This window comes from Chiroxiphia lanceolata, chromosome 11, assembly GCF_009829145.1.
Source record: "Chiroxiphia lanceolata isolate bChiLan1 chromosome 11, bChiLan1.pri, whole genome shotgun sequence".
NCBI lineage: Eukaryota > Metazoa > Chordata > Aves > Passeriformes > Pipridae > Chiroxiphia > Chiroxiphia lanceolata.
In genome coordinates this window covers 11,391,098-11,417,096 of record NC_045647.1, presented here as the reverse complement: position 1 = coordinate 11,417,096, position 25,999 = coordinate 11,391,098, and the positions used below count along the sequence as shown (strand labels likewise).

The window sequence follows — 25,999 nt, the reverse complement described above, 5'->3', positions numbered from 1 at the left end:
GTGGCCATGGACTCTGGGAAATTCTCCTGACCCCAGGACTGTTAGACCCCCCTTCAGTACCACCAGTACAACCCAAGGCACCAGTCTCCATGCCAGCAGGTTATGTTTAGCTGTAGGGGCTCAGAGCTGTACTTGGGCTCTCCTGGCCTGTTTGGTGTCTGAGTGGGGGTGGGTGGACACTCTCTTTTTATTGCCACATTTGGGGCATTTTGTTAGTTAACTGCATGCAGTGGGGATGCCCAGCTCTCTCCAGCACATCACAAGCCTTGAGCTGAATGCTAGGCCGTGGACTGTATCCTTTCTGATGCCTTTTTCTGCCTGGGTCTCTCAAAGGGGACAAGCGAGTGGTGAAGCTCTACCTGAAATCCAAGGAGACGGGGAAGAAATTTGCCTCCGTGGATTTTGTTTTCTACAACTGCAGCGTTCATCAATCGTAAGTGGCCTGGACTTTGTGGGAGGGCTCTGGGAACAGATTGTTGGGATGGTGTGAGACTGGGAGAGAGTTCTCAGCTTTCTGGGTGCTAATGTTGCAATAGGAAAGGACAGTTGAGTACAGTGGTGTTTACAGTGAGAAACCTCCTCCTTTTGCCTGTGTAAGCTGGGGTGGTGACCAGAGCACCCACAGCTGGTTTGGATGTGTGGGAACGTGTAGCATCGGGGCAGAACCTCACATCAAAACAGGACTTCGGGTTTGGCAGGACTTTGGGTTTGGCAAAAATTTGGAAGAAAAAGGAAGTTTACTGCATTGCAGACTGTAGCAATCAAGCCATGTGACTGAAAATGCCAAGTGTCTTGTTATTCCTGGAAACAGTTAATAGGAGGGACTTGGCAACGCAAAAAGAGAAGCCTGTATTTTCCTGCCACGGTACCTGCTTCCCAGGCTTGCTGGAGAGGGAGCTGGAAAGTTACAGCAACATGGGATGGAACATGCTGCATGTCCTGGGGCATTTACCCAAGAATTTCCTGACTGGAAGTAATTGTGAATTTTCTTTCTTGTCAGGCTGCTGTGAAATCTACTCCTGTAAGGGTTTTTAGACAGCTTGAGATATGCGTTTGATAAAATAGAGGAGGTGTGGATTATTGATGTACTGTCTAAGCAGGGTGTCTAAAGTCTCAAACCTCAACTCCTGGTGAGGAATTGCCAACACTGTGCTTGAGCTGAGCTGTGGGACTGGAGTTGATGCTGGGGTGTGTTTGGGCAAAGAATTTGGAGCTCAAGAATGCAAGTGATTTCATTACTCTGCCAGGAACCTCCCATGGATGGTGACACTCCAGCTGATCAGTAATTATAGATAAGCAAATGACTTTTGGAAGTCTTTTTGCAAAGTGTTAAGTCTGGCTCAGGACTCTGCTGGAGTTTGCTCCTCCAAAGTCTGTTTGGAGTTCCACCTTGATCAGGGAAAAGCAGGTGAGATGCTGGCTGGGCATCCGGAGCGAGCTCTGGGAGGGATGTGTCAGAGGAGGACCCCTGCAAACCTCCTGCATGACAGGGATTCGTGCCCTCCCACTCTTTGCTCTTTGCTCCTTGCTCCTGGGAACCCTGTGCTGTCGAGGGAGGAGAGAGTTTGCAAACTTGACTTTCTGCCTCACCTTGACTCCGAGATGAGCTTTGTCTCCCTTCACGTCCTGTGGTTTCAATAACATTAGCTCAGCTTTGGCTCGGGCTGGCTGCATGTCATTATTTTGCAAATCAAAAACTAGATATGACTTTTATTTTTCTAAATGAAAGAAAGATGACTTTTAAGTACAAATGGCATCAGATTTGGTCCAATCAGCACTCCGGTGGGAAGAGGTAGAGAGGGAATTGGCATTTTATTTTATGTGCCTGACACAGAGGGGGAAAAAAAACCCTATTCCCCCCCCCCCAAACAAACCTACAACAAAGAGCCCTGACTGATTTATTACTGCGTTGATGTTTAATTTTGGATGCATTATTTAAAAAGGCTAATTATGGATGCATTAATATTTATGGGCTCCAGTTGGAGCTGATAGAAAAGTCCATGTTCTAGGCTGGTGAACATTATTATTTTTTTTTTATGTCAAGAGTTTTAGTTTGGAGGTAGTTTTAACTATGTGACCTGCAGTCGAATCATAGCCAAAGAGCATGACAATACCTCCTGGGATGATGCAATACTTTTAAATACCATTTGCAGACAGGCGTCTTTAATGGATCTCTCTGGAGTTAATAGCCTTTCAGATCCAGGTTTCATATTTTGTGGAGGAAAATCTATACGTCAGCCTGATAAATTCTGTATTAGGAACAATATGGTTTTCCATGAGGCTAATGTCTTTCCTGTGGAGATCTCTGATCACTGTGCATTACGTTTTCTTTTTGTATTTGGGCAGTTTTGCTTAGGTTGGAAGCCAGAGTTCTGCATGTCAAATCATTTCTCAGCTGAGGGTGAAATGTTTAGGCGAGATTTTTCAGATGGTTGTGGAGAGATGGGAGGATTATAAGGCAACTCTTTGCTGATGTCAGCTGGGGTAGCTCTAGGGAAGCCAACGCAGCTCCACTGTGTGCGCTGGAGAGAGTCTGACCCTTCTTATTTTCAGCAGACATCTGGAAAGGCATCAGCAAAACGCGCTGCTGAAGTCCTTTTGCAGGCTGTGGGGCTGGTCCTGCTGCTGTGTGAGCATCCTGGCTCTCTTGTTTCCCATCACCTTGAAAAACTGTTCTTCCCATGCATTTCCAAGGACTCCTTGAACCCACCTGGTCCAGGGAGGGGTTGCAGAAGGGAAAATGCTTCTGATCCCTTCTCCTGCAGTAAAGGAGGGTCCAGAGTGGGTTGTGCCCACTCTGTATGTTTGGCTGTGATGATCTGGGCTCTGGGGGATGCCTTCCAGTTAGAGCTCCATAGCTGTCCTGTCTGCTATAGCAGGGCTAAATAGTGTCACCTGTGTGGGATTGTGCCCTTCACAGACTGGCACCACTGATTCATGGGGTACTTTGTGCAGGGTCTCTGGGAGCCTTGGTCTGAGACTTGTACCCTCTCTGAGGCTCCATTCCCTTCCAGCAGAGTCACCTCAGAAGCTTCTGGGGATCCCAACTTTGTGTATCACACCCCAGCAGACTCAGGGCTCCCATGGGGCTCAGGCAGGTGTTACCAGGCAGTGGCATCTTTTGGGCATCTTGCTCCTAAAGGTTTGTGCATTAGGCAGGAGATGCTTCTGGCTGAGCTGTGGGAGATGAACTGAGTGGGGGAGTAGAAACTAAGAGTTCAATGCAGAGAAATGGGGCCCTTGCAAAGGGGGACGTGGGTGGCTGAGGGTTGCTGCCAGCCCATGGCAGGGGAGCAGAGCTGCCCATGTAGGCTCCCCTGCATCTCCTGGAGACAGGCTCTGGTTCCTGCAGTGGAGGGCATGATGAAAAATGGCATGGCAGGGACCAGGATGGATTCCCTGGGGGGTTTCTGATGGGACACAGATCAGGAGTAGGCATTTAAAGGCCACTCGGCACCTTTGATTGTCTTAATGAATCAGCCAGTCGCTGGCAGATGTTGAGGTTGTCTTTGTCAGTGTTAAACTCCCTCTTCAAAGCATTTGTGGGGAAATGAGTTCCCTTTCAAGATAAAGATGTAACACCAGGCTCCCTGCCTGCCTCTGGCAGTGCCCGTTCTTGCTGGTGAGCTGGGTGAGTGGGGAATCCTCACTGAAAGCCAGTGAGCAATTCCAGGGAATACTAAGATGCATTTCTTCTCACTATTTCCATGTTTCCTTGCTGGATTTCTTCTCTGGAAACTGTTTCATAAATCCTGTTGTGGTTTGGCTGTTTGGAGAGCGCGGCTGTGGGAAGGGAGCTGGCAAGTGGAGTTGGATGGGGAAGAAGATGAGAGCCTTTGGTGCTTCCTTCAATTTTGTGGGCAGGTTTTGCAGTGCTGCTGTTTTTTCAAGCACCAGCATGCCCAGTGCATCACCAGACTCGACTCTCTGCCAGCATGTCCAGCCATTGCAATGTGGAAGCAAAAATCCAGGTGGTGGCACCAGGAAAGGAGAAAAATCACAAGTCAGCAGGTCTGATGCTGAGAGGGGATCTGAGCATCCTGGAAACTTGTGTTGGTGTCTCCAATCCGGGAGGTTGTCATGGTGCTACCAGCCTTGTGGTTGTGCCTTGCTGCAGTGGGAGCTGTGACAGTCAGGTCCCATCATCTGTGGAGTGATGAATTTCTGCAAGAATGGAGCAGGGACAGACATGCCAAATGGCTTTAACTCCTCCAGGCTGGAGTGACACTACTGTGGCTCTGTCCCACAGGTCAGGCTTTCCCTATAAGCCTCCATTAAGTAAATGGGATTTTAATGTGTGTCCCAAGGGCTGGGAGCAGCGGGGCTGTGCCAGTAAGGTGGGGCTGGGCTGCTCTGGTGGCCAAGGCACCCGCTGGCACCCGTAGGATGATGCCAGTCCTCGTGCCACTGGGCTCCTCACTGCAGCCTTTCCGTCTGCCCACACACGGCCTGGCTGCTTCTCTGCTGGCCCAGTGCTGCTCGTTTCCAGATGCTTACAGATGCTTTCCTTTCAAAGGCATGGACAGATGGCTGCAAGCAGTTGAGTGAGTGTATCTGGGTTTGCATGGCTGAGCTGCGTGGTGGTAACAGATCCCTGTGTATTCCTGGGCTGGGGCAGGTGGAAAATCTGTAGGATGGCCCCAGAGACAACTTGGGATAACCTGGTTTATGTCATGTTTCTTGTGAATGAGGAGGGCTGGTACAACCTGATGTTGTGTTTCAGTGAGGGGAGGCAGCTGAGGATGTTTCAAGGGAATTACTTTTAAACCCAGAGCATGATTCTCAATCCTTCAGGACGATGGTGGATAACCTGGACCATCCTGTGGTGGGTCAGCATGTCCAGCTGTTACCCTGTGAGTAAGGACTTTGGCAAAACCCAGCAGCAATGGAAAAGCATTGGACTTGTGTCAAAAGGACAGAAATTTATTGAGATGGGCAGGGATGGAAGGAGGCAAGAGCTGACCTTCCACCCCATGCCTGTCCTGGTTTTGGGTCTGGGCACCCGTCAGAAAGCTGCCTGTAGGTCCATGTAGGGGCTGGGGGGGACACTGACAGTCTGGTCCCACAGCTCTTCAGGATTTCCCCTCTTCCTGAGGCAGAGAGATGGATATGAAGCCCAAAGCACTGCAGTTCAGCCCCTCAGCCCTGACAGCTGCTGCTCCAGATGCAGGCTATGCTGGAGCTGAGTATTCACTAAGGAAGCATCCTCCTGCCAAGAGGAGGTCTGAGCAGCAGTCAGGGGGCTCACAGGCGGTTGTGCTGTGCCTGCACAGATGCTGTTTTCATCAACACGGTGTTTATACTTCCCCTTTTTTAATGGACCTCCCCTGCTCTGCTCTTGGTGCTGTTCAACTTGCCCCTGTCCCTCCTCCCTGCCCTTTGCTTCCCATTCTTCCTTCAGGAATGTACTACTCCATGGAAATAGCCTCAATCTCTGTGTGTATGTGTGTGTGTGCAATGCTTGCACCTCCTGTCCCTCTCATGTTTGCTGCTCAGGCCTATCTTACTCCTGTGGATGCTGTTTTTGTTTTCTGCCCTCACTGTTCAGTGTGCTGAAGAGCTCTAGGCTCCTTCGGGCATGTGGCACACCTGGGGCTGGGAGAGCAGGAAGGAGACTAAATGAAGAGCCTGGACCCAGCACTTCTGGCTCCCGGTGCTTCCCATCAGCTACAGCTTTGCTTCAGGTCAGGCACAGAGACAGGCAGCTGTGACCTCTCTGTGGTGGCCAGAGGTGGCTTCTGCAGAGCTGCCCGCAAGTAGTCAGTCCTCGAGGCCACCCCTGGGTCTGGACTCATCCTGTAGCAGTGCTTGTGGCCCTGGAGAGGCTTCTTTGCTGTCATTCTGCTCTCTCTGCACCTCTGCTTTTCTGCAGCCGTGTCGGGTGTTTCCCTAGCAGGCCTAACCAAGTTTGGGATCAGTTAGGGAAGTGGAGGGACCAGTGCTGGGAGGTGTTGACCCAGCTGTGTAGTGAGCTGTGGGCAAGCATGGAGGCGTGGTGATGCTCTGGCTTTGTCCCTGATGCACTCAGAGGTGGGCAGAGCTGCCCTGATGCCTGCAGGGATGCCTGCTTTGGCAGGGGGAGGTTGCAGGCCAGCAGTGAGCCTGGACTTGTTTTGGGATGGGGCACTTGGCACAGAGTGATCCTGAAATGCTGCTCTGAGTCTGGTGCCACTCCTCTTGCACGAGGACATCAGGAGGCAAGGGGGGCACTGCCAGTGGGTCTGACCCCCTTCTCCCTGCCTTGCCTGGGCTTCATCTCCACCTGGCACCTGGCTGGGCTGGGGAGGAGGCAGATGGGGAGCAAGCTGTGGGTCCATGCCTGTGCTGAACCCCCACCATCAGTTTTCTTCCTGGCTGGGCTTCTTGCTCTCCTGGCACGCTTCAAGAAGGGGAGCACTTCAACACATGAAGGAGAGCCTCCCTCTAATTATCAGGAGTGATGAAAACCTCTTAGGCAAGAAGTGATGAGGGAAGAGTGCCTGACCGTGGGAAGGAGAGAGACGGCACAGATGGCATCGTGCTGCCGAGCAACCTGCTCCTGTGCCGGGAACAGACAGCAGTGGTACACGGACACACCAGGGATATGGACACACTGGGGATACAGCCCCAGCCACACTGCCAGCCTCACCAGCAGCTGGGGGTCCCTGCCTCAGCTGCTGCCCTGCGTTTTCAGGGAGCTGGGGTGGTCAAATAGCTGTGCAGGAATGAGGCAAGCTGGAAAGAGGGTTCCACCGTGTTACTGGCACCTGTGTGCTGACTTACTCACCACTTTGTCCAGTCTTTGGCTGGGGGTGGGAGCTGACCCAGACAGGCTCTAAACGCAGCAGGGATGCTGCAGATCAAGATGTGTGTGTGAGTGCTCTCACGGTGGCATTTGATGTCCTTATGGCTAATGGAGAACCTCGGCAGAAGGGAGTGTGTGAAAACCATCTAGGGGGATGGGGCTTTAGGAGTGGCTCAGTTAAGTTAGAAGCAACTGGGTGGGCTGACGTAGGAAGGGGGAACCATGCACCTCAGGCTGTTTGTGGAGGATAACCCGAGATCCCTTGGCAAGCAGAGACCAGAAGGCCAGCTGGGACCTGTAGTAGTTAAATGGCAAAGGAGACCCTCAGGTGAGAAGAGTCCTGAACTGGCCAAGATTTGGCTTTGGCCCTGAAGAACTGCAAAGTGGAACTGCAGCTGTTGGAGCTGGACTCCCCGGGGCAGGGCTGCATCGGGAGCTTCACCCAGCTTTGAGACGGCTTATGAGGTGGTGGAAAGGGGACTACGATGTTTTTTGTAGACCCCAGAAGAGCTGGTGACTGGAAAATCTCTCCTTTTGCTGTGGGGGGGAGGGGGAGGCAATTAGTGGGAGGCTTGGTAGTTACGCCCCAGCATGTGGCTTGTGACTGCTTGTACCATGCTTCTCTCATACATGACCTCTTTGTGGCTGCACTACTCCCATGAGGATTAACCTGTGTGTTCCCTGTCCTGCTCCTCCACATCCTGGGTTTGCCTGTCCACTGGTCGTGCTTGAGCCCTTAGCAGGAGGACAGGAGCTGTCCTTCGGCTTTGTTTGTGTTCCCCACACCCCCACTCTCTGCACCTCCCTCCATCAAAGCAACCAGAGATAGGGGGCTGTGGCTCTGCTTTTAAGTTGAATCTCTGCAGCTGAAATAAAATTGCATATATTTGCATAAGGAGCATCTCAATTAGCATATTTGTGGGTAAAGCTAAAAGGGCTGTTCATTTGGAAGTGAAAATGTGAGCGAAACATGGAAATGACTTCCAACCCCCTTTGCAAGCAGCTTAATTAAATATTTCCTTAGTGTGTGCACATGGATTTGGGAAGCTCTTGCTGTATATGTAATGGTGTGTGAAACCCCAGGGCGAGCTGGAAGCTGTGGGCCTGTGAAGCCTTGGGTGTGTGTTTGCACTTTGGGCTGCCCTCACCCTGTGGCTCCCTCATGTGCTGTCCCCACACCTCCAAAGTGACAAGTCTGCTGGAGGGTGAGGGATTCAGTGTGCCAGGCTCTGCCACCAAAGATCTCTTCTCCAAGAAGATTGTCTTTCTGCCGCCTCACAGGGTGATGTTGTGTTTTCCTGTCATTTCCCAGGGGTAGAGGCAGAGAGGTGGCTGTGATTTAGGAGCAGGATTGGGCTGGGCAGGGCTGCCTGCCTCCTGCCAGAGCTGTGTTCAGAAAAAGAGCCTGTCTTTGTTTAAATATAATTGCTTTGGGCCTGATCCTTTTGATGCTTGGATCAGTGAGCGCAGGTATCAGCCTTCTAAGGAGAAAACTAGTACTGCTGCTTTTTTTCCCTTTTCTTTTTTTTCTTTTTTAAAGCCAGGCTGATTATTTTTACTGCCTTTTAGCTTATGCCTCAGCAGCTCTCCCGTCTCCTCCTTGGGAGAGCAGCTTGGGCTGCACGGACATGCCTGATGCAGACCTGCCCTGTGAAGCCTTGTGCACTAAATGTGGGACCTCGCTGCAATCCCTCCCCCTAGGACAGTGTGGTGGGGAGGGCTCAACCCCTTTCCTCCTTACAGGGGTGAGAACCCCAAAAGCCACCATCCAGCTGTGGGGGTCCACAGGATCCCCTGTGCCTGCCAACAGGGATGCCTTGTGTGCTGGGAGGGTGTGCATTTGGGGAGGATAGCGAGGGGATGTTGGGTTGCTGCTCCTGTGAATGGTTCCACAAGGAAGGGACTCTTTGTGTCCCCTCCTGCGCTGGGGAGAGGCATCGGGTCCTTGGGCTGGTTTCTTTGGTAAGAGGAATGTAGAGCAGAGCATGGGCATCCTGACATCCCTGGGTCCCTGAGAGCATTCCCCAGAAGAAACAGGGAGAAAGGAGCAAAAGCCTGCACAAAGAGCCTGGAGAGGAGGCTGGGGAGAGAGACGGAAGCGTCTGGGGCTGGAGGGAGGAGGTGGGAGCTCACAGACACACACGCGCGCGGCTGTGGAGGGCTGGGGATGAGGGGGCTGAGGGAGGGGGTCACACACAACCTATTGTGAGCAGCTGAAAGGCCCTACAGTCCCGAAATGTTAATCTGACCCAACCTTTCGCTAGTTATAATTCTCCTCTCAATGAGCGTGCATTAATCTGGCCCTTTCTCCCCTGTTCCCCTGCAGTGCAGAGCCCTTGTTCTGCTGCCTATTGCTAAAATCGCCTTTCAGTGAACCCAAATAAAGCTCCCAAAGTCTGGAGCTTGGCCCCTGCAAGAGTGGGGTGGGCAGGGTCAGTCTGCCAAGCGGAGGAGGGAGTGTGGCCTCTCCGGCTGGGACACAAACCCTGTGGTGTCAGAAAGGCCATTTCCCCCACCTTACCATGGGCAAAGCCTGGGGATTCACAGTGTGTGGCACCTCCCTTCCCAGCCTGCTGGTGCGTGACCCTTGCCCCATGGATCGAGGGTCCTTTCCACCCAGAGATACAGGGTCCTGCTGAAGCATCCCAAGAAGTACCCCTGTGGACTCTACCTCGATGCTGCCCTGACGCTGACTTCTCTCTCTCTGCAGCTGCCTGTCATGTGTGAATGGCTCCTTCCCCTGCCACTGGTGCAAGTACCGCCACATCTGCACTCACAACGCTGCCGACTGCTCTTTCCTGGAGGGACGTGTCAAGTTCTCCGAGGTAAGGCAACATCAGACTGCTCCCCTCTTCTGTCCCGGTCTTGTTGTGGCCCCCTGGGGGGCCACAGGGCTTAGAAGAGGACGGACCACTTTGGAAACCATTCCTACTGCCTCGCCTGGGATGCTGGGAATTGCCTGAGAAGCAGTGAGGGGGAAATGGGAAATGCTGCTGGGACTATGTGCTGGTAAAGAGAGGCTGTGTGGCTGAGGAGAGGCAGCTTGGGAAGTTGGGTGCAGCCGGGAGCACTTTAGGGTGAATGAAAGAAAAAACAAAGGCAGAGACGCCAAAGCGTTTTCCTTTGATGTTTGTGAAGGGAGCAAGCTTGAACTGTCATTGCAGAACGACTTGTTTTTGGAGAGGGAAGGTTGAAGTCTGTAAAACAAACTGTATTGCTGCATCTCACGCCTTCTGCGTCTCAACTGCTTTGCTAAAGACCATGTTCTTTTGTGGGGGTTCATCCTGCGCAGCATCCATACCACCCACTGGGGAAACCTGTCACTGGCAGTGTGCTTGCAGGATGTCCTGGTGTCCCCAGCCTGTGGTAGCATTGCTGGCTGCTTGGATTGGGTTTGGAGGTCTAGCAAGCCACTGCTGGCTCTACAGTAAATGCTAATTTGGGTCCTGAAGGGAGAGTTATGGGAAGGAGAGTTTCTCCTCTGTCCTTATTCTGGAAGGGGGCTCTGGTTGAACTTACCTGGGTTTTCCATTGCCTGTGCATAGGCTCAGTGGGAAGGGTCCAGCTGCCTGAGGGGGGATTCACTAGCATGAGAAGATTGGAAAAAGCTACTTTCTCCTAGTTTATGCCCTGAAGAAATCTAGTGAGGATCTGCCTATCCCAGGCATCCAGAAGCCTGCTCTGAGGTCACACTTCCAGGCAGCCCTGGCATTGCTTCTGCAAACGCAACATGTGGTGTCCAGACCACTGGAGCACAGCGACTCTTGTCTGCCCATTCACCTCACTGAGGTGGCTGCTGGTCTCTGCTGCCTTCTCTGCCAGGCAAACCCAAAAGCCTCTGGCTGTACCCACAGTGCTGTTGTCTTTGGGACATTCACAGCTCTCCCACGGACCAGCTGCTCAGGAACTTGTGTCACTCCTGAGCACAGGCAGGGTGTCCTCCAGCAGACCTTTTGGCCGCACTGGGACCTGGAGCAGTGCCTGGCTTGAGGTTTGGAGCGCCTGGCTCAGCCTGTTTGCACATTGGTGTGGCCTCAGCAGTTCCCAGCAGGGATGGTGAGATACCCTCAGACCAGCCGCTGCTGTGGGCTCTGTGACCGGGCTGAGGTGAGACATTTCGTCCCCATCCCTGGCCATCCCGGTCCCAGCAGGGTGGTGTGGTGGTGGTGGGGGGCTCAGTGCCAGCCCATGGCACCACTGGACAGCTTAATGGTAGACATCCAGCCCCATCCTCTCTGCAGAAGGGTTATTTTAAGCAGGATTTGGTCTGTCTGTGTTGGCTGGAGTGTGGTGGGCGCTGGTCAGGAGATGGAGGAGTAGAGTGTAACAACAGCTCATCTCCATCTCTGCTACTTCCCACGGGTGGTTCACCACGGTTTCCTGGGTAGGAAAGCGGCTGTTTTGTAGGAAAACACAGAGTGACCCATGGCACTCTGTCCTGGACATGCCAGGGATGTTTGTGGCGATTTATGGGGGTGGCACAGCTGGAGTGGGTTGTGGGTAGGAGCCACCACTCATGTAAATGTGCCTGGGAATGATGATAGCAGGAAGGATGTCCCTGCCCTCTGGCTGTGGTGGCTTTAAAGCCTGGGCTCTGGAGATTGCCCTCCTCTGTGGCTTTGCTGTGGGGCTTGCAGTGCTGGGGAAGGGGTGATGAAGCAGCACAGGCTGCTGTTCCCTTTTTCCAACTGGGGGTGCATGGTGGTGACTGTAGGATGGTCAGTGATAGACACTGGAGCATCCCATTCCAAAAAGCAGCTCTCCTGTGACAGCCCCTGCTGATGCAGAGCTGCTGTGCGGGGTGAAAGGCTCCTGGACTGCAGGAACCAAGTGTGTCAGTTCAACTTAAGCAGGTTGAGCTTGTGTTTATTCTTCATTCCCCACCAGTGGGAATGGCTGAGGACTTTGTGAGGGAACCTCAAAGCCAGGGTCAGGCCTGGTCCCAGACTGCCCTCATCTCATCTTTGCTGATAGTACAGCCTTGCAGCTGGAGCTGAGACCTGCCAGAGAAACCCAAACCACAGCATTTGCAGTGTGACTCTAAAGCTCTTACCTTTCCAGATGAACCTGGACACCCATGTCATGTTCTTATTCAGCTAGAAAAATGGTTTTAATGGAGAAAATCCAAGTTGTGCAATGTTTGGGAGTTTTTGTGTGTTGGGGTCTTGCTTTTCTAGAAGCTCATCCCATCCCTTCATAGCTCCCTGCTCCTGGGACTGGGCTAGGAGGGGTTGTTTTTAGCAGGATGCAGAGCTCTGTGGGCTGTGCAGAGTGTTCCCAAGGGATGGAAGTACTGGGCAATGCTGGAACAAGTTGTGTCAGCGGTTGGACTTGTAGGGGAAATGAGTTGTCCCTGTGCCCCCACCCCTCTGGGCACCGTGGGCGCCCACCAGCACCAGGTGCTTCCTGTTTGGGCGCGGGATGACATTTTTGCTGGATGAGACACTTCTGCTGGCAGATGTGGAGCATGTGACATCACGGGGGGATTCAGCTCTAACCACGAGTCAGCAGAACGAGCCCACCTGCCTGCATGGGGAGAGGGACACACGTGCCTGCTGTGCTTCTTGGGCACCAGCCCTACAAACACACGTGGTGAGCCCCCCCGGGGGGGGCATGGACTTACCCACCACTTACTCACCACCCCAGCTGGGTTGGCGGCAATAATTACTGAAAAATTAGGAGGTAGGGGTGTTGGAGAATGAGCCAGGAGCTAATCCTTGCTGAATGTGTGCATGCACTGCAGGGAAGGCATGTGCCACTCGAGGGGTCCCACTGCAGCGTGGAGGGGGATCAAACAGGTGGGGGCTGCTCCCTCCAACAGCACTTCTGAGCTGGGAGCTGGTGGGGAACAACCGTCTTGCAGCAGTGAGGCCACTCCATGGAAATGGCAACGGGCATGAGGTGTCTTCCTGCTATGAGTCTTGAGCTGATTTTGAAAGGGGGGGCAACTGAAGCCCTCCTTTGCAGAGGGGCAGCCATGACATGGATCAGAGAGGTGGCAGAGCAGCACTGAGGGTCTCCAGACTGTCCCAGACCCGTTGCTATCTCTGGGTTGGAGCTGACATCACTGTTCCTCTCTACTTTCATTTTGTTTAGTATGTTTTGGGGGTAAATAATTTCTTCCCTTTAAAAATTGCGCTTTTGGGAAATACAGACCTGTGAAGAACAGGAAACCCAGAGAGTAAAACTGGTTGGGTTTTTCTGTTAATATTTGCTAAATGAAACAATTTCTTTCTTGTTTCTCTGCATCATTTGAAAGTTAATTAATCGTACTGGCTGAGATAAAGCCTGGTGCTGTGCAAGGTCTGGCCTGGCTTGCTGCAGGGTGGCAGGAGGCAGCTGGGCAGCCTTGGTCACACGTGGCTGCTGGTGGCCTTGGGGTGAGAGCTGCCTTTGCAGCTGCGCTTTGGCCATCGGCAGCCTTGTGAGAGCAGCGGGGTGGCTGTGTCCACCCTGTGTCTGTTTTCAAAGCAGCTTGTTTCAGCACATGTTATTCCTTCTTGATGTTATTTCAAGCCAACACTCCCAGGAGTAGCTGCTGTAGGTGTGAGACCTCTGCCCAGCTCGGCAAAGCCAGCGTGGGATTGCATCAGGCTGTTGTTGCCGAAGTGTCACCCACGGGGGCCGCAGAGCTGTTTTGCTGCCTGAGCTCATTTATTTTTGCTCTCTCCTGCTCCCCTGTGCTTTGCACACTGGAGTCACCAGCTCCCCTGGAGCAGGTGGGAGCCTGTGGCTATTACAAGTAGAGTGCTTTGCCCTCCCAATGTCTCCTTCCCCAGGGAGTGCAGGGGGCCGGCAGGGTGGTGCCTTGCTCTCTCCAACTTGGACTCATCAGCATTCCCTGGCCGGAGGCATTGTTTGCTGGGCAGCCTGCAGATGGACTGGTTGGGGTGGCATTGCTTCGAGCTGGTCCTGTCTGCTTCAAGCTTTTCTGTCCACTTGTGAAGGAAGGGGGATGGAGGCTGTAAGAGAAGGAGGAACACCAAGACTATAGCTTGACAGTGCATAGCCCGGTGGGCATTAAGTCTGAGACGTACTGACTGCAATGACACAATAAAGTCCATCTCATTACCAGTCAGCCCAGACAGGTGTTGCTGTTGTGGTGCCAGGTTACAGGTTCCATAGATGAGTCCTCTCCCTACCTCCCGCCTAAATCAACTGATACTGTGGGAAACACTACTGCCCTGCCACCAAATTCCTCTGTGCTCTTCTGTCTTAAGGGCCGTGGGCAGAGCAGCCATGAGGTGCTGGTTTGGGCGCTGGCACATGAGTGTTTACTCGAGCATGTGCCCAGCCTGCCAGCCAAGGAGAGGGTCACGGGTTGCTGGGGGAAGGCTGCACAGTGTTCCCATCTCATCGACTGCCTCTTGTTTCCTTTGCAGGACTGCCCACAGATCCTACCTTCCACCCAGATCTACATCCCTGTGGGTGTGGTGAAACCCATCACCCTGACAGCCAAAAACCTGCCCCAGCCGCAGTCTGGCCAGCGCAACTACGAGTGTATCTTCCACATCCCCGGCAGCACCACCCGTGTCACTGCCCTGCGCTTCAACAGCACCAGCATCCAGTGCCAGAACACCTCGGTGAGTGCGTGGTTTGCCGTGGGGTGGGCCTTGTCTGTGGGGCTGCTCCTTCCCACCTGCCCCAGGACCATCCCAGCTCGTTGCATGGCCAGGTTTGCTCTCCCATGGGCAGGTAACGGGGGGTTCTGGTGCTTGTGGCGTTGAGGTGGGCTCCCTGCCACTTCACCCAGGTGCATGGGGAGGTTGCTTGGGGTTTTTCTGGATAGGATCAATGCTGGGGCCACCAGGTTTTAGGAGCACTTCCAAGGAAATTGGCTTTGCAAAGCTGAAGAAAGTTGTCTGGACTGGAGCCAGCTGGCCCAGATGTGCCAGAGCCTTGCCTCCTCCTTCTCTCTGCCTGCTCTCGCTTCCCCCTGACACCAAGCCATCCCACTTTACAGGCGGGATTGAGCTAACTCCTCTATGTCCTGCTGCACACAAGGAGCCCCCTACATGCAGCTGTGCTGGCCAGCCCTGCAAGTGCTTCCCCTCCTCCCCTGCAGCTCCTGTCTATCCTTGACTCCATCCCTGATTCTGACCAGCAGCTGCCTCATTCCCCTGCCTGCCTGCCTGCCTGCCCATGCTCTCTGCATCACTCCCTGTCTCTGTGTCCTTGCTCCCTGCAGCCCTGTCACTTCAGCTCTCTCCTGCAGGCATCTCTGCCTGCTCTGCCCTCTCTGGGTGCTTTATCTCTAAGTGGGAGGGTGTTTTGCAGCCCTGGGTGAGCTGTGTGTATGCCTCTCGCTGTGCACCAGGCCCACAAGCAAACCACCCTGGGTGTTAATAGCCCCCACTGGGAGCCAGCATTGCTCAGCTCCTTGGCTGCCTGCTGGGCTCTGCACAGACCTGCCCTCATCCACATGGAGCTGCCCCCTCCCTTCTCTCTCCCATTTAATCCTTTTAAAATTTGTTTTTCATCTCCCATACTGTGAAAGCTCATTTGCAGCCTAACACCAGCGCCGATCCCTGCTCCCTTTGGTGGCACGAGTGACATTTAGAGGCCACTGAAGATGAGCACTGGCTCCTTCCCTCCGCTGGTGATCCCAGGGCTGTGGAGCCTTTGGGCAGGAGAAGCATCTGAGTCATTGCCTCCTGCCCTGGCCAGCAGTGCTGAGGGATGCTGTGCTGGCAGTGCTGAGGGATGCCGTGCTGGCAGTGCCAGGGGGATGCTGTGCTGGCAGTGCCAGGGGGATGCCGTGCTGGCAGTGCCAGCGGGATGCCGTGCTGGCAGTGCCAGCGGGATGCCGTGCTGGCAGTGCCAGGGGGATGCCATGCTGGCAGTGCCAGGGGGATGCCATGCTGCCGGGGCTCTTTCTTGGTGGCAGGCAGTTTGTGAAGAGCAGAAATGCTCCCTGTCCTGAGCTGCTGGCTGGAAACGTTGGTGGCTCTGTGCTTGGCCTGGAGGTGAGTGCAGGCAGCAGGACAAGGCTCAGGCTCCAGGGAGCAGCAGATCAGAGTGGAATCTGCAGGGCTCTGCTGTGAGAAGCCATTAACCAGGTGGCTTAAGCAAAGGTTTGTCTTCTCGGTGCTGCATTCAGGGAAGAAAAGAAGCCAGAAGGACCTGTTGGGGCTGTTGCTCTGTGGTGTTGTGACCCTCACTGGGGCTTTGTCATGCAGATCTGCTCCCAGCCCCAGTCTTTGCTTGTCACCTGCACAGCTTGTTCTTAGTACTTCAAAGGGAATATGATGGATGTGTGTGCAAAGAGACACCACAGTGGTGGAGGTCCCTTCACCAGGGTCTTGTTGCTGCTGGTAGTCAAGCTTGGCTGCTCTGTCTCCATTGCAGGCATGTGGGAGGCTTCTTGGGGGTCAGGTGAACCACTCTTGTCCCAGCAGAAGGCTGCTTTGTGAACTTTCTTCGGTATCCGAAGGCTGTTCTGTGATGTGTCCATGCCTGGCCCTGCTGCTGGAGCACCTGTGTCTGGAAACAGGCTGGAGGAACCAATGCCCTGTTGCAGAGTGGGGAAGAAGCATGGTGTCTCTGTTTCCAGGAGAGAGCCCAGCCTGCAGGGCAGCTGGGCACAGAGCTGCATCAGCACCAAGGATCCAAAAGCTCAGCTGCCTTGTGCACATGGGGGAAGTGGATGTTGACTCACAGATCTCCATTTCTTGCAGTGATTTGCTGGTCCCCACCTTTGCAGGGACAGCTCGTGAGCCCCTGCCTGGCCAGAGCCCCTTGGCCAGCTCAACCTTCTGCCAGATCTCCTCTGTCTGGAGCTGGCAGGTCCCTTCTGCCCAATTATGGAGTGTGTGGTTTGGCTCAGTTAATTCCAAGGCAGCTTGGGACGTGTATGCTGCAGGATGCTCCCTATAGGGAAGTGCTATGGCTGTACAGCGCTGGCAGCAGCAGCCCAATGGCTCCTGTGGGCAGAGGTGCCTGCACCAGAGAGGAGCCTTTACATAACAGACGTGGAGCTTGGCAAGGGGCTCTGAGTGATTTGGGCTCATTTCTCCCCAGTAAATCTCAATTTACCAGATACGAGGGAGAGATAGAAGCAAAACCCACTGCCTGCAGTGGGTTTCCCAAGGGGCGCCATGGCTGCCAGGGCTGGTGTCATGAGCTGTACGGCCTCTGTAACTCTTCTCCAAAGGGATAGGACAGCTTGAGGTGTGCCTGCCCACCCTGTGGTCCTCACGCAGAGCTGAGGTAACCAGCACCTTATCCTGGGCTGACAGTGGTGGATGTTTGACCTGAAAATTGTCAGGGGTGCCCTAAAAACAGCACAAATTGCCAGAAGAGCGTGTGTGAGGTGTTGTGAGGTGTGTCGGAGTGGCAGCAGCTCTGTGGGGCTGCAGTCTTGGGCAGGAGACGTGGTGTTCAGGCGCAGGGTGTCTTCACAGACGGAAGAGGAGAGTTTTGGCGTGAAAGAAGCCACCTTGCTTTCAGGGTCTGCTTGCCTGCTTTAACATTTGAGGGCATTGAGCCAGGCTGCGTTATGGTGTGGGGGACTCAGATTCACACTTCCGTGGTGTTTGTCTCCTTCGCGCCTTTTACAGCCCATCTGGCTGGTTGAAAGCGCTTCAGGCTCCCGTGCCGTCACCCACCCATGACCTGCTGGCTTCTTCCATTGCAGTTCATCCTTTGGGTTAGGATTTTGGGTTGTGCCCGGTGTGGAGGACACTGGCAAGTGGAGAAATAGGAAAAGGAAGACATCTTCCCAGCCAGCAAGTGAAGAATGGATGTCCTCTCCTCTGAAAGGCATTTAAGCACACGTTGTTTCCAGGAGTTTAGTGAGATTTAAACAAGAGGTTAATTACTCTCTGAAATTAGGGATGCTTTCCTGAGTCACTGGTGAATGGAAGGGATAATAAGTCAAGCCCCTTAAAACTCTTTGTTGTTTAGTTTTAGTGCTTGTCAAATTCCAATGACTTATTTGCAGTTTGAAGAAAGGATGTCTCTGTTAAATATGCAGCAGTCCATTCATTAGAGGTTGAGTGTCAACTATAAACATTGTTTGAAACACCCAATAGATCTTTGGCAAACTCAGGGGAGACCAGTTCTGGTGTTCCCCAGCATCGCAGGGCAAAAATCAAGCCAAAAGAACCTTTTTCTGCCTCCTCACTTTGGCCTTTTTCTGCTCTTCAGAAGGAAAGCAGCCCTAAAGGTTTGCCACATGTATTGTCAAGATGCAAAGAGGAAAGACAAGCTTGTCTAAGAAAATGAAGTTTTTTGCCAATAAACTATTTTTTTGCTAATTGGTTACTTTTAATCTTCTGGAAGCAGACTTCTCCAGGCTTGTTTTTTGCAGCAGAGGATGGAAAAATGGTCACCTGTCTTAACGTGTGCAGGTAATGCCACTGAATTTCATTTCCCAAACATCCCTGCCTTTGACTGTTCTTTCTCATCTGCCATCCCTCAGCAGGGCTGATCCTCCTGATTGCTGCAGAAATGAAACAATTTTGCTGTAGAAAAGAGCCATAGACCTGAATCTGCACTACTGCTTGTAACATTGGACTTGATCTGATTTAGTCCTGGCCTTGGCAAAATGGCTACAGGTGTTTCTTGCTGCCAAGGGTTTGGCTTTTTCTCTCCAGAACGTTCTTCATAAGGCTGAAATACCCCCACAGTTGCTCTTTTCCTTTAAATATATAAATAGGAACAACCCCTGATCTCCTTTCCGTGAGCTTGTTGTCTCAGCACTTTAAATTAAATCTCATGCCTCAGTATTTTCCCTTTCCTTTTAACCAAAGCCCCACGTGGCAAGAAGCAGCTGTGTCACCTCCCTGGCTCCCTTTTGGCTCCTTTCTTGCCCATGCCCCTGGCATGGAGAGCCCACCCTGCCCACCTATTTCTGCTGTGGCTGTGGAGGTTGCTGCTCACCAGCCAGACTCGGGTCAGGATGTTCCCCTGGAGTTGTTTGTTCCAGTGACGAAGTGATGTGGGTGCAGAGCAAGCTGAGCTGATGAGGTGGGCACACAAGTGGGAACCAGCGTGGGTGCTGAAGCCCAGCCCCAGGTATGGATGCTGGGGAGGGAGGTAAGACCTGGTAAATTTCTGTTTTCTGAGTATTTTTTTGTTGCTGTGGAGCCTGAGTGTTGCTCTGACATATTCCCAGGATCTCAGGTTCTCACACCCTGCCGGATTTCAGGAAGGAAGAATCCAGGTGAAGAAGCTTGTGTGTGATGGGGGAGGAAAGGAGGAGATCCATGTGAAAAGAGCAAAAGGAGATCCAGAATCAGAAGCTGAGTGTTACTGTCAAGTTGCACTGTTGTGTGGATGACGGTATACTCGGCCAAGGGTGTATTTATAGAGGAACATAAATCATACACACATGCCCTGTTCTGAGCACTGCACACCTCCGGTATATGTATCTCTAATTAACCAGCCATGGAGAGGGAAACAGGATTGGAGCTCACAGCCCCAGCTCCGTTCGCCGACAAAGCTGTGCTCTCCGTCCTGGCGGTGCCTACATTTATCTTTCCTGCAGCAGTGTTTAAAGTGAAAAGGGAGTATCAGGAGAGTTTGATAGGATCCAATTAAATTCCAGCAGATAAAATAATGATGAATTGCAGTTGAGCCCTGGCGAGACGCGATGTACATTACTGCCGTCCCCATAGTGCGGGGAAGGAGTTGAGGTCATCAACTACAGAAAAATAGGACACAGCTGCAGCCCAAGCTCTCCTCCAGAAATGCAGCCCAGGGGGATGGTGCATGTGGGAGTGAGGGTTGTTGCACGGGAAATTTGGACGTGTGGGTTTGCTTGCAGAGGAGCAGCCCCTCCGCTGCCTTCCCCTGGGCTGGGCTGTGCAAATTGTGGCTGGAGTGGGATGGATGCCCTGTGGCAAGGGATCTGAGGGCTGGGGGGGTCACCCTGCTTCCCCTGGCCTGGGAAGGGCTAGTGCTTTGGCTAGTTGGTACAGCACTTGCAGGAGCATCCTGAAGTGAATCTCAGTGTGATCTGCCCCCAGATCAGCAGCTCTGTCCCCTGTGTGGCTCCCTGGAGGCACCTTCTCCAAGTGCTGAATCCCTCATCCCAAGGGAAGCTGGGCAACTGTCAGTGCCTGTTACTGCTAGCTGGTGGGTGGGAAAGCAGTGGGCTTGCTAGAACTGAAAGTGGGACCTTCAGGGCAGGTGACACCCACAGCCCTTGCAATGTGCAAGGCTGGTGGCATCCCCTGCGTGGGGATGGGGCAGATGTGAGAATGGGAGATGTGAGAAGCGTATGAGGTTGTTGGTTGCTACTTGGGAAGATGCCTGAGGTAAGTTTTGGGTGAAAAGCCTTGAGAAAGGCTTAGCGATGAGTTCTCTTGCCTGAACTGCATCTCTACAGAGGGAGACCTTGCTAGGAAGGCTGGTATCCAGGTTGGTGGGGCTGAAGCATCCTCTGTCATCTCTTCCATATTTGCCTTGTAAGCTCTCCCAGAGAGGGATGGAGAGGCTGACTGGGTTAGGTAAAGAGCCAGGCAGCTCATATTTCAGTTGCTGACTCACTTGATGACATCTTTTCTCCCATCTCCTTCTGTGGACTGTGCTGCATGAGAGCACTGCTCTTCTGGGTGCCGTTGGTTTGCTCTCAGGGCTGTGCCTGTCGTTTTTTGCTCTCAAACATCCCTTTCCCACAACTTGTCCTTGTAGCAACTACCAAGCCAAATCATCCTTTGGCACAGCCAAGTGGTCTTGGGCACCTTTGTAGAGCAAAATCTGGTCTGATAACAGAACTGCCTGGGTAGGTGCATACCCCCACTCACACTCATCCTGCTGCTTATCCCAGGCTGCTGCCAGCCAGTGGGATTGATTAACTAGGAAGTTAATAACAGTTAAGTATTTAATGGATGTTTAGCACTGTGTTAGCTCCAAGCAGGGAGGAGCCAGCATGCTGGGACCTCCTGGCTGTCTGTGGGCTCTTGTCTGGATCCCATAGGATGGACAGATTGGTAAGCAACCCTTGCCTGATCCCCACCTGCTTTCAGGTCAGGAAGGTGGCTGCTGCTTTGCTTGGATGCTGCCATCTCCCTCAATGTGGCTGTGGTTGTGCCTGTGGGCGGAGAGGGCACCTTCCTGCCTGCACTACGGCAAGGGCAGCTGCAAGGAGGCCTTTCAGAAACATTCTTCAAAGTAGGAGAAGCTTTGGGATTTAGAGAGGGATCTGATGGATCTGGACGGATTAGATCCGATGGATCGCTGCGTCCCAGAAGGCTGAGCCCAGAGCCTCTGTGGCTGCAGCTCCTGTCCCTGAGCAGCCAATCATGACTCCAGCTCCGGCATCCTACAGGGACCAGTAACAGCATCCAAGTCACAGACTCGCTGCTGTCTCCACAGGGCAGGTGAGAGGCTGCTGACAGACATGCAGATGCCAAGGACACATTTTTCATTGATATCCATCTTCTCTCGGTGATCCCGTGCCATGAACAGCAGCTGGGGCAACAACTCCTGCTCTGCCACTTCCCTTCACACAGTCCTGTGCTCCCGCTGCTCCCCGCTGTCCACTCCACCTCCGTTCCACAGCAAATTCAGCATCCTCAGCACTTGTCCTTTTCCAGAGGGAGACAGTCTCTCGTGCAATTGCTCTGTTGCCTTCTCGGGACTGGTGCATGAAGAGTTAATGTTCTCCCTCCCTCTCCCCCTATTCTTCTTCCTCCAACCCACCTCCCAGAAGAACTAATTTCCAAAAGCAGCCGGGGCAGAGAGATGCAAATAAGTGTTTTGGACAGCTGCAGGCTGGATGCCTTCCCGAGATGCCAGGGCCCCAAATGAGATATGTCAGAGTACAAATTGAAAATGCCAATTTCACTTACGCTGCCACGTGGCTCGTCACAGCTAAATTCTGCTCCGGCGCCGGCACCGCCCTCCCCAGCACATGCTCCCTCCTGCTGCCAGGGAATGGTCTCTGCTCACTGCTCTGGGTCTGGCTGGCTCCTCATCGTGGTCCTGTTGAGGATATCCTTGGGTGGGGGTAGCATAGAGGAAGTTGAACAGATCTAGACTCTTAGCCTGGTTCTGGCTCCATCTTTGCAGGTCTGGTGATGGAAATGTTGCTGAGAGGCTCTGTTGGTAGATGGTGTGTGGTGGGGATGTGATGAAGGTCCTCTGAGCAAGCATGGCAAGAGGTGCCATGTCTGAGAGGCTGCATGGTGGGGCTGATGGGGCTCTGCCTGTAGAGGGGAGATGTTGGTGGGGCTGTTGCATTTGCAGTTGGAGGTGTGGCTCCTGGACAAAGGATTCACTAGCCAAAAGCTATAACAGAGGACCAAGCCTGGCCTCTCATTTGCACCCTGTAGGGCTGAGGGTAGTATGGTGCCATAGCCATGTCTCACACTGGGCGTGTGCCCCATTTTGGTGCCGTGTCTGATGCTGGACTGGTGATGCTGCCTGGCTGGGAGAGACTCAGCACTGAAGGGACCAGCTTTGATGGTCAGGTGAGAAGGACCCAAGTGTCCCTTGCTTTCCCGAGCCACCTGGGCATGCTGACTTCCTTCATGGGCTACATCCCTGTCTCCTGTGGAGTGGAGTGGTCCTGGGTCTTTGCGGGGCAGCAGCTGGGGCACTGCTGGAGGCGATGCTGAGGCCACCTCCTCCTGTATAGCACCGGGGCTGCGAAAGGTAACTCTGGGACTGGCTGGAGGTGGTGGCAGGGCTGTGTCCTGCCTGTGGCTGGGTGAACCTCTGCCAGCGTGTCCGCTGCTCCCTAACAAACTCCAGCAACCCATGAATCATTCATTTAATCTCTCCTGACACGCCTGTCATTTTCTCAGGCGAGGAGTGGGGAATCTCTTGCAGAAGGAGGTCATTAGCTGTCAGGGATGGTTCCAACTGCCTTCCTGCCTCCATATCGATTGAACCTCTCTGTCTGTGTGCAGGGGCTTTGCAGGGAATATTGATGGGGCTGCTGGGAGTGGGACTCAGGTGCTGAGGCAGGGGAGAGGGATCTGGGTTGGGAGGAGACACTGGCCAGACTGGAAGGAACAGTGGAGGTGGATATGTCTGAACAGCAGCAGGGCCTGGGGCCTGAGTTTGGGGTACCCTAGAGCTTGGGGACAGGATTCCCTGGCATCACCTCCCTACATGGGAGCTCAGGGAATCAGGATGGTGGTGCCAGCCCTGAAATGGAGTGCGTCTGATGTCTGAGTACAGCGTGGGGCTGGGAGCAGGGCAACTGGAGTTGCAGTGTGGAGGAGAGGGCTGCTCTCTTCTGAGACCTTTCTGAGGGCTGGTGTGACATCAGGATGGTCCTTGGCTCTGTCCCACCCACAGCCATGTGGCCACAGCTTTGTATAATTGTGTTATGGGCAATGGGGCTGGAGGGGTCCACAAGGGACATCCTCCCACTGGCTGTTGGAGATGACTGAATCCACTCCTGTGATGTGCCCAGGCTTCATTAGTGATGACCATAATCTCAAACATCCAACTGAGCATCCCTGGAGTGGGGAGGACATGGGGGAGGGCTCACGTGCCTGGTGGGGAGAAATGTGTCTGTGCTGCAGAGTCACCATCTGTTTCCTCTTCTCCCAGCAGCAGCAGCTTCAGACCTTTGACTTAATGGGGTTGGAGTCTATTTAGAAACCCTCTGTTTTGCTGCTTTACCTTTTTTTACCAGTCCAATCCACTGGTTTCATGTGCCGTGTCTGATGCTTTGACCAGTGGCTGTCAGACCTGCTTGTTCCTAGACAGCAAGTCCCAATGAGGCCCTCATCCCTCTTCTCTGGGCTGATGGGAGACATCCACGTAATGGGATCGTATGTCTCTCCATGCCTCTCACTGGGACATTTGCCTCAACAATTAATGGGTTCTGCCTCCTTCTGTCTCCTTCTGCAGTATTTCTATGAAGGGAATGACATCAGCGACCTGCCCGTCAACTTGTCTGTGGTCTGGAATGGGAACTTTGTCATTGACAACCCTCAGAACATCCAGGGTGAGTGAGGGATGGGACCAGGGTGGGAAAGCCATCTGGAGCTGCCCCGGCCTCCAGCCCATCTCTTTCCCCTTCTCCTTCCCCAGTTTGCACCAGTGCCTTGCAGAAGGGAACAATGTTGACAGGTTTCTAAACAAGAGGCTTTTCTCCAAGAAGCTTTGGGAGAGAGCCCAAAGCTCTACTTTGTTGTTGAGTCCAAGGTGCTGGTGTGTCCTGTTGCCCTGTGAGTTGGTGGGAGGGGGCAAGAGCAGGTACCCTTTTCCCTAAAACCTTTTGCCCGTGGGCTATGGGGCCCATGCTGACCCCTGCACTCCTCCTGCTGTTACAGCCCACCTGTACAAGTGCTCAGCCCTGCGGGAGAGCTGCGGGCTGTGCCTCAAGGCTGACCCGCGCTTCGAGTGCGGCTGGTGCGTGTCGGAGAGACGCTGCTCCCTGCGGCAGCACTGCCTGGCCTACGAGAGCAGCTGGATGCATGCCAGCAGTGGCAACAGCCGCTGCACTGACCCCAAGATCACGAAGGTACGTGGGGACACATGAGTGGAGATGGCCCAGAATGGGACATGGAAGATGGGCATGGAGATGGGGATGGGGCTCTCTGGTGGTGCCTCATAGCAGCCAGATCTACTCGATGTTTGTTTAGTACTTGAATGTTTTTTGTTGTCAATTTAATTTCCAAGGCTAAAATCCACTCTCCCTCACCCCCATGCCCTGGGCTTTCTGGCCCATTTCCGAGATTCCCACCATTCCTGCACATGACTGGAGGATTCAGGAAAGATGCAGCTCCAGGGTGCTCATGTTGCTGTGTTTGCTGGGGCCAGTAGTTCATCATCATCCCCTTTTCCTGACAGCTTTTATGACCTTTGCTTAATAAGATTGTGTATATTCATGTTCACATACCTGTTGGGCTGAGATCAAGATTTTGGCTGGATATCTTCTGCTTACCCACAGCTGGCTGGGCCTCGGTGGTGTTAATTACTGGAGACTTAGCACAGGATCTGATCTGAGTTTCAGTGCCTTATCTGATGGAAGCTGGAAATGAGAGTCTTGGCTTTTTTCTGTGCATGCTGCCTGCCTCTTGCACAGCATGGGCACTGCAGTGTACTGGGTGGCAGCCACGTGGGGTAAGGGGGGAACACCCCAACAGGCATGTCCCTGCCTGCAGAGAGCCCTGCCTGTGAGAAGTACTGCCTGCAGAGAGCTGCTTGAGGCTGGTGGAGTGCTGGCAGGAGAAGGGATCCATTCCTGGGGAAGTGGGATTAAGCCTCGGAGTCCACATCCCTACAAGGAGGTCTGCTGTTTTGTGTGGAGCTGCAGGGCTCCCTGTTCCCAGTGGCTTCTCACCATGCTGAGTCTGAACTTCCCAATTCTGGATCCCTAGGGATGATGGGGGTAGAGACTGCAGTGGCCAGGTCATGGCCAGGGTGGCCTCTTTTTAGGCTGTGCCCTGTTCTCTTTTGTGTTCATGTAACTGGGCTGCAGGCATTCACACAGATGCTACTCACAGCAGCTTCCCAGCAGCTGACGGTGTCCAGAGTTGGTAGCAGCTCTCCTGCCTTGCATCGTTATGAAATTTTGCAGTAACTGTGGGTGCAGCAGGAACAGAGCTGTTAGCAGGTGGGCTTGACCTTGATGCCACTCTGCATTAGTGCCATGGGGGTTGGCAGTCCTGTGGATGTGTGTAGCTGTTGCTATGATGCTCCTCCAGCACCCTGCCTGTAGCCTGCTGCTTCCCACTGCCCCAGTCCCACATCTGGGGCTGTGGGCAGGCTTGGAAATGGTCCAGAGAGAAGCCTGGTGCAGAGAGGACAACATGGGCTGATGGGGGAAAAGAGTCTCCTACAGTGATTTCATGAGGAGCTGGAGCCTCCTTCTTGCCCAGCCCACTGGAGTGCAGGTGTCTTCATGGGTGCTGGGGCTGGCTGGGAGATGGCCATGATTCTTCAGCCTTGGAGTGAAGAATCACTTACCCATTGCTCAGTGGTGGGGATAAGCTCCTTCCAGCCCTCTGCGGTGTCTTGCCTGGTGCTCTCTGTGACCCTCAGAGTGATATCCTTTCCCTTGGGAGGGGAGAATCTCTTGGCCTTAGCACCTCCTGACCCAGCTGCGGCCACTGGAGCTGAGAGCAAGCTAGCTGCTTGTACCCGCTGGAGCCATTCGCTTGTTGATGTAAAAGGACCCTGTGAAACCAATTAGGAGAAAAGCAGCAGTGTTTATTGGGGCCAGGGGTCCGGAGTTTGGAGGGGGAAAAGGGGAGGCTCCAGCAGCCCCTGCTCTCCTTGTCAGCTCCCTCGTCCTGCACACCT

General features: G+C 53.5%; 1 protein-coding gene across 4 annotated transcripts in view; it reads left to right on the top strand.

Moving 5' to 3' along the window:
- PLXNA1 (plexin A1) overlaps positions 1-25,999 on the top strand; it is a 119,915-nt gene that overhangs the window by 56,288 nt on the left and 37,628 nt on the right. For all 4 annotated transcript variants that reach the window (XM_032698821.1, XM_032698818.1, XM_032698819.1 and 1 more), the window contains exons 8-12: positions 334-433; positions 9,495-9,609; positions 14,167-14,367; positions 23,600-23,696; positions 24,025-24,215. In XM_032698821.1, the coding sequence (XP_032554712.1) occupies positions 334-433; positions 9,495-9,609; positions 14,167-14,367; positions 23,600-23,696; positions 24,025-24,215 (704 nt within the window). The remainder of the gene's footprint in view (positions 1-333; positions 434-9,494; positions 9,610-14,166; positions 14,368-23,599; positions 23,697-24,024; positions 24,216-25,999) is intronic.